Below are 8415 nucleotides of genomic sequence, written 5' to 3'. Positions count from 1 at the left end.
AAAAGAACATGATAAAAACAGTGCTGCTTAGATTAGCCAAGAAATGGGGATGAGGGTTTTAAAAGTATGTATTGTTTGTCACATCTGAATACTTCTGTGTTCAGAAAGATTGCCCCCCCCCCCACTTAAAAACTTGATGTATTGTGATAAGCCTAACTGCACCTAATGCATCTGACTTCATTACTCATTTCTTATCTCTTCTCCTGTCCTCCACCTCAGCCTCCTCAACCGAGTATTAATAAAAATTTATTCGGGCTGTCAAGCATTAGAACAGGCTGCCTAGGGAAGTGGTGGAGTCACCATCCCAGGAAGTATTTAAAAGAAATGTAGATGTGGCACTGAGTGACATGGTTGAGTGGTGGACTTGGAAGTACTCAGTTAATGGTTGGAATCGATGATCCTAAGAGTCTTTTCCACCAAAATGATTCTGTGATTCTATGCCTCTATAGACACCATTTCTGACCAACAAGCCTTAACACAGCCTTTTCAGCACAGTTTGTGTAATTTTTCATAGAAAGGTAATTTCTTAACTGGCGAGCTTGGCTCACAGTGTTTCCACTAAAAGGCAGCTTCTATTTCCAATGCAGTATTAAAAAAAAATACTGTTCTGAAGTTTCATTATCCCATTTCCTCTTAAGATACTGTGCTGATTTTGGCTGGGATAGAGTTAATTTTCTGTACAGTGGCTAGTACGGGGCTGTATCTTAGGTAAAAAAAAGTTTAAAGAGACCTGAGTTAATCAGCAAAACACTTTGAGAGGCCCTCATGCAATTTATAGCAGTAAGAAGTGTAAAAGCGTGGGGGGTCGTCCCAGGTGATGGCGAGCTCTGCCACCTGGACCCTCGGCAGGCCCAGCGTGCGGCCGGAGTCCAGGGCTGGGACAGGCACGGCACGCTCGCTAAAAGCCTGCCCACAGCTCCGCTCCCTTCCTTCCCTGGCGGAAGCACCAGGGGCCTTCAGATGTCTCCTGCGGAATTCCATGGCCTCCCCCTTCCTGCACCTTCCCGACTGAGGCGGCCTTTGCAAAAAGCTGGCCCTCCCTCTCATTCCAGCCCCGGAGCGGGAGGCGAGGCCGCGAGTGCGCGGACTCTGCCAACTCCCCAGGGAGCACCCGTGTTCGGCCGACATAAACACGAGTGGGACGCGGAGGGCCCGCACCCAGGAGCTCCCAGCACCGCGCCGCGGGGCCGGGGCTGTGCCTGGCCCCAGCGGGGAGAGATCCCGGCCCGGCCCCAGGCCATGGAGCCGGGGCGCGGCCCCCGCGGCGTGGCCGCTGCTGCAGGTGGGTCGGAGCCCGAGGCCGTCAGGGCTTCCCGGAGGCCCGAGGAGGCTGGGAGGGAGGTTGGGAGAGGGCTCCGACCCCGCGGTGTCCGTGGCCTTTGGGGATATCCCCCATGTGCAAGCCCTGTGCCCAGGGGTGCGGTATGGGGGCTGCCTCAGACAGCCCCCTGCTTCTCCTTGTTCTCCAGCCCCCTGGTTCTCCTGGGACACCTGCCTCGCCTCCGTGCGGGAGGCCTTACGTGATCCAAGAGTGGTTTCCTGAGGAAAGGTTGAGTTTATTTGGAAGGAAATGGGAGCCTTCCCGTGAAAGTTGCACTGCTTTGGTCATTAATGATGAAGAATATCAGCTATGAATTACTTGTCTCTATTTTTATATATTACAAATGTGAAGTTTTTTCCTGTCCATTTCACCTAATTCACACTATTGTTGTGAAGTTTTGTTGGATGAATTCTGGGATTCAATTAATGTTAATGCTCTGCCTGTTAAAAAAAGATTACATGAATATGCAGATATAACAGAATACAAAAGAATTATCAAAGTTACCAATATTTTCAGCTGATTATTTCTAATGTCAGTGAATGGAAATGATAGTTTCTGATCACTCTGACCTTAGGAATACAGAAATCATAGGGCTTAGTCACTTGCATTTCTCTCATTGACTGATGGAAGAAAGTAATGATTAATTTTGTCTTATCACAGAAATGCCTGGAGTTCTAGTTCCTTAAAGATCGTCTAGTTCCAACCCTCCTGCCGTGGGCAGGGACACCTTCTACTAGACCAGGTTGCTAAAAATCCCATCCAGCCTGGTCTTGAGCAGTTCTAGGGATGCCGTTTAACCCCAGCTGGCAACTAAGTACCACACAGCCTTTTGTTCAGTTCCCCCACCCCAGTGTGGATACTTATAAAGAAAAGGTAAACCTAATGGGTTGAGATAAGAACAATCTAATAATTGAAATAAAATATTATAATAGTGATACTAAGTATGCAGATAGTATGATTAATAAGAGGAATTGTTACAACGAAAGGGAGAGAGAGTAACAACCCAAGAGAAACAAGTGATGAACATCATTGCTCACCTCCTGTTGACCAATGCCCAATTTCTGAACAGAGATCATCCCCCCGCTATCCCAGTATTCCTTTGGCCAGTTTGGGTCACCTGTCCTGGCATTGCTCTCCTCCCAGCTTTCAGTTCAGCTTCTCAGTAGCAGAGCATGAGACATTATAAAGTCCTTGACTGAGGGTAAACACTACATGGCAACAGCCAAAACACCAGGATGTTATCAACATCATTCTCATACTAAATCCAAAACCCACCAGCATTGTACCAGCTACTAAGAAGAAAATGTCCCAGCTAAAACCAGGGCATGCATCCACAGCTTCTCTAGGCAATCTGTTCCAGTGTCTCATCACCCTCACAGTAAAGAATTTCTTCCTAATAGCTAATCTAAATCTGCCCTCTTTTAGTTTAAAGTAATTTCCCCTTGTCTTGCCCTTGTAAAAAGTCCTTCTTCAGCTTTCTTGTAAGCCAGCTTCAGGTGCTGAAGGGCACCCTGGAGCATTCTCTTCTCCAGGCTTAGCAGCCTCAACTCTCTCAATCTGTATTCAAAGGAGAGGTGCTCCATCCCTCTGATCATTTTTCTGGCTTACATGTTTTCTTAATCTGAATAAACTAGTAATTGAGCCAAATTAAAGTGTGAAAAGTACTTGTCTATGGACTTGGCTATGAATCCTTGTCAAGTCTCTTCAGTGGTTCACTGTCTTTTGCAACCTCCAGTGCTTCATAAATTAATATTTAGGTAATACATATTTAAATGTGGTTATAGTTATGCTACTATGCATAGTATATGTAAGGCTTCATTCTTTATTGCATACCGTATGCTTCTTAGAGTACTGGATTCCTAGCAGTATTCCCTCTTTTCCTTGCCCTCCATTACAAACATTTCTTTTCTTCTGAACAATCTCATCTTTCATTCTGCCTATATTAAATTTCTGTAAGAAACCCAAAACTAAAGTGTTGGGGAAGATGAAAGTTTGGTAAGAAAGTTTCACAGGTATGTAGGCTTGGCAGAAAGATCTTTGAATGTAGAAACTGGGGATGAGATAGAAATGAAAGCAAGTTTTGATATAGAGTAAAAGATGTTTTGCTGAAACGCTGATGGATGAGTAACTGAGAAGGCAAAGGTTGGAGATGAGTTGGAAGGAGATTTTTAGGAGTAGGACAAAGGTATGTGACTACAAACAAAGACATGTTTTTCACCAAGTAAATAAGTCTCAAGAAGAGCATAAGTAAATAGAAAACATGTCTTTACCAAAAAGAGAGATATGGCAGGCAAACAAGAAATGTTGATGCAGCAAGAAGAAGAAAGGTCTGAGAATTTTCCATTGTAAGCTTAAATTGTAACTTACTTATTCTTGTGATTGGATAATAATGACTGTAATATGGTGATGATAGTAGTTATGATAGGCTATAGGCAAATGTAAAGGTATTGTGTATGGTGCTTATTGGTTGTTATGTGTTAAGATACTCTGCAAAGAAAAGTATAAAATGCTTTGTAACTTGCACAGAAAGCGGCTTCAGGAATGCCTACAGCTGGAGCTGGCAGCTGTAGGGCTGGCTCTGGATACCCACTCCCTGAAATGCTGTAACTTCGCCTGTGCAATAAACAGCTTTCAAGAGAGCCACCTGAAGTCCAGACAGCCTTCGTGAAACATTCTCCTATACTAATGTTTTTAAAAGACAGTGGATGTATTACCTCAATGAATCTTGTTCACTGAAAGATACTGATCTTGTAGATTTAAAAACTTGTGGAAACTGAACTGGTCAGGTAAAGGCTGAAAGTGTGAAACTGAAAAGGAAATTATGGTGATATTTTAGTCACTATATTTTAACATCGGAAAAGGAGATATGCAAAATAGTCTTCATATAATGCTCCAAACTCTTGATGATTGCCTTTTCCTGAATTCTGCATTGAAATTCTGCATTCAAAAGCTAATATTGCTAGTCATTGCAATAGGTAAAACTGGGGAGATAAGGGCTGCTTTCTTCTTGTAATTTGGCAGTATATAAAGGCTGGGATTGTTTTCCACAGTCCCTAATGCCAACTGTAAATTTACTCTTTATGTAATTTTTATTCGCATATATGAAACTTTGTAAGAGAATAAGGGTTTGAATTTCATGATCTCGTAAATTTCATCTCATAAAGCTATAATGAAAAGTATGTCCTCAGCTCCCAAACCCAACGAATTTACACCCGGCTGACTAAGTGAGCACACTTTTGTTTTGGTAGGGGAAGAAATCTGTTCTGACGTAAAAATAGATTAATTTACACCACTAAGTTATACTTTTATTTCTGAACAGCAGGTTTTATAGAATAAATTCCCTTTTCTGGAAACATATTCATGTCTTTCATAGTCAGAATAGTGAAGAGAAACATGGTAATAGTACTGTGTACCAAATTCAATTCATATTGTGACACATGAAAAAGGCCTGTTGGAGGAGAAGAAGGAGTGCAAAAGAACGAACTCTCAGCTTGTAGGGAGAATATATACACAGTTTTAAACTACCAGAAAATTCAGACTTAAATTATTATTTTCAAATGACCTTTTTGAAGAGTGAGGCACAGAAGCTTTTAGGACTCAAACTGATTTTTTGTGCTCATAGAATTCCAAGCATACTTGCTGTTTCTCATGTCCCTACTTTGCACCTGTCTGCTATGTTGTGCCTTGAAATATATTCACAAGGTTATTCTCACAAACTTTTTTCCATGTCCAGATCTAGAATGACAGACTTCTTTTGAGGAGTGCTGCTTTCAGCCTTGCAAAATTTGTCTTGTTAGTTAGGCACCTTAAATAGGTTTTTGAAGGTCTCAGCTTTAGCTGCCTGTGGTGCACCAGCTCATCTCAGTGCAGTTGGCTGCCCACAGTACATGTGTGTGCATCTGATGTAGTCATCTTAACACTCTTTGTAGTCCGTGCGGAGAAACAAATGTTTCTGGGTCATGACTTCACCACAAAATGTACAAATGACTTGGCTTATTTTTAACATTAGAAATCTCTGTTTCTGCCCATTGGTAATAAAAGGAGTCTAGACAGCTAGCTCAGTTGTAGCCATCTAAGCTGTAAGTTTCTGTAATTAAGAGGAGATAAATCCTACATCTAAAATGTTACTGAAATCCTGAGGGATTATGCTTGCTTATGTTCTTAAATTCTCTGAAACAGTTATAATTGGGAAACATTAATAAGCTCTAAAATGTTTTTTCAGCTCATTCATGTTACTTGGATTTGGAGAATTTATAAGACTTGATTTTAGAAGCTAAAATTATTTAAAAGTTAGAGTTTGAAGAAAGAAATCATGCTACATTTAAATTTCCATGTGCTTTTGACATAAAGTATTTTAAATATTTATTATTTTCAGTATTGTTTTAGTGTTTTGAGTCCATTTGAAAAAAATATGCTGAATTTATTGTTAGGCTTGTTGTAGGAAAAGCAAGTTCTTCCCCGAGTGTGTCCACATTACATATCTTTGTGTATTATGAGCATAGGTTGTTTAAAGATGACACTGTGGAGTAGCCTTGGTTTAATATAAATTTTTACAATAAAAACTGCTTAATTGGAACACTGAAGTGATACTTCAGTTCATCTTGATTATGTAGTTGTCCTATTATCACTGTTTATTATATACACAAATGACGTTGTGCTAGGCGTACCAATTAAATCGAGTTTATTTTATTGTTGCTTAATGTTGTGGCCGTATGTGTCTGAGCTCAGCCCAGTTCTGCTAGAGCACTTGCAGCATTTTGTGCTCCATCATAATGAGTTAATACCTTGATTTCTGTTTTATAAAGCAGATGAGGTTACAAAGATGTGGTTAATTTTTTCACCTTTATTTGCACTGTGTAATTGACAGACGAGTTGAAGTAAAAATCATGGCAACAAAATGGTTTTTCCCTTTATGTCTTTAAGGACAGACCATACTCTTAAATTTAGAAGGAAAAGCCTTTTATTGATATTTAGGGCTGTCTGAGGATTTTTTAGCTGTGTAGTAGTGGTGAATGGCAATTTGTTTCTGTCCTGACAAGTCTTCTTATTTTTAAATAAAAATTCCACGTGTGAAGAAAACTGAGCCCTGGAATGGCCTGGAAGTTAAATGAATTACAGTCTATTTTGTATCTTATGCTATTAATTTTTAAAATTATTTTTTAAATTCAGATGGCAGTGGTCTGAATAACAAATGAGTGTCCTGTTGTAAGCAATAAGGTTTTGTCTATGATATTTGCAGCAGTTTTCTCCATTATTAGCCATGAATTTCGTGGCCAAACTTGGAAGTCATGCCTAAGGTCTATAATTCTTTGACATTAATGAGTATTACTCCAGTGTTGAATTATTTCAAATGAGTTTCGGTTTTGGGTTTGGTTTGAGGTACCCTATAATTTTAAACCATAGCATAATTTAGCTACCTTCTCCTAATTTGTCTGTGACTTGCTTGTTTCCAAGGTCAGTCAGAAAATTGTATGTACCACTCAGAAGAGTAAATTATATAAAATTCACCTCCTTTACCCATAAGCATCCCTGAAAGACTTCTTAAAAGCTCCAGAGCTGAGGATTCACCTGTACAAAATGAGTAGCTCATCTTTTGATGAATGGATGGAGCACACTCTGTGGTTCCTCTTGGCAGTGGAACCCGGAGCTGGCACAGGAAAATCAGTGGACATGGTCCCAGGAGCTGTAGGAAGCTCATCCCAAGATCACTGTGTTTTTCATTCAGGAAGCAGTCTATTTTGATGTCACTGCAAGTTTAACTCTACCTCTTTGTAGGATAATCCTGTTCGGGAGGCCACTTCCTCTAGTTCACATGTACTAATGTGAAGAATAATGAAGGGATCATCTCTATACTTCAGCTACAGAGTGGAAATTATTGTTATCCCTGTCAGCAGGTTGTTGACTCTGGTGCAATTCTGGCATGGAGTAAAAAAATCAAAATAGTATCCAGAAGTATTTTTTTTTTTTTTTTTTTCACTTCTTGAGACTTAATTTGGTGTGCAGCAGTGAAAGGAACTTCTGTGCGCTCAGGCTGGGCTGTTCAGTTGTCTGTGGTTAACGGGGGAAAAAAAAAGAACCATTGAAGTAAAAGGCAGAAAAGCATCTTCTAACAGCCAGGAGAGTGCTAGGGGAGGAGAGAATGCTTTTGGGCCAGTGGTGGGCTTGGAGAATTGTCCTTGTTTCTTGAAGATGCCACACGTTTGACCTCAGCTTCTAGATTTTGCCAGCATGTTATCAGTATGAAAGTGGGGACCACTAACTAGCAAGGTGCAGCCCTCTTGTGGAATTGCAGGTTTTTTGGAAATAGGAGATTTTATAGCATGTTGAAATTACTTTGATGAATAGCCTTTCATGGCTCTAATGGATGTTTTCTTTTTTTTCCTATAATAATGAAATATTTTAATTCTTTATGTTTTTTAACCAATAATATGAAACTTTTGACCTTTGGAATGAAATTAAAGATAGGAAGTTTCAAACTACGAAGAAAATGAACCAAAAAGGTGATCATCTGAAACTAGTGGGGTGGACATTTTTCCTAATTTGTGGGAATTACTTCTTTTTCACTTTTTGACCATGTCAAAAACAATGTGGGGCCTACCAGAAGAGTATCTTGTTGTATTTAATGGTGTAATATGATGTTATGACCTGACTAGAGTGAAACAATGCTGAATGACCAGCATTTGTATATATAAATATATATGTGGCAGGTTTATTTTTGAAGAATTTGGTTGGAATGGAAAGGAGCTATATAGCCATTTTGGTTATTATCTGTAGTAACATAACAATATAAAAGCATGAAAATATCGCATAAGAAAATATATACGGAAAATAGAGAAAAAGAAAGGATAAGAGTAAATAGTGTAGAGGAAAGATATCACCACCCATGGATCCAGCAACCAGACTTGATTGGTGCAATTTCAATGTCCGAAGTGATGGTTTCAATGTTGAGCAGAAGCTCTTGAAACAGAAACTCATAAAAACATAAAACATAAATTCAACTCCCAACTTCAGTGGGAGTTGAATCCCTTCATTATTCTTCACATTAGTACATGTGGACTAGAGGAGCTGGCCCAACAAACAGGATTAACCTGGAA

The 8415-nt window shown here is 39.9% G+C and overlaps 1 protein-coding gene across 1 annotated transcript in view; it reads left to right on the top strand.

Annotated features, from left to right (window-relative positions):
• Nucleotides 1-765: 765 nt before the first annotated feature.
• Nucleotides 766-8415, top strand: part of MEI4 (meiotic double-stranded break formation protein 4) — a gene marked incomplete at both ends in the record, with an annotated part of 73918 nt that continues 66268 nt past the window's right edge. The window contains one exon of the mRNA XM_082276761.1: nucleotides 766-1417. Coding sequence (XP_082132887.1) covers nucleotides 766-1417 — 652 coding nt within the window. The remainder of the gene's footprint in view (nucleotides 1418-8415) is intronic.

Source organism: Coloeus monedula (genome assembly GCF_965178545.1).
Source record: "Coloeus monedula genome assembly, chromosome: 2".
NCBI lineage: Eukaryota > Metazoa > Chordata > Aves > Passeriformes > Corvidae > Coloeus > Coloeus monedula.
This window is presented reverse-complemented; position numbering and strand designations above follow the sequence as displayed.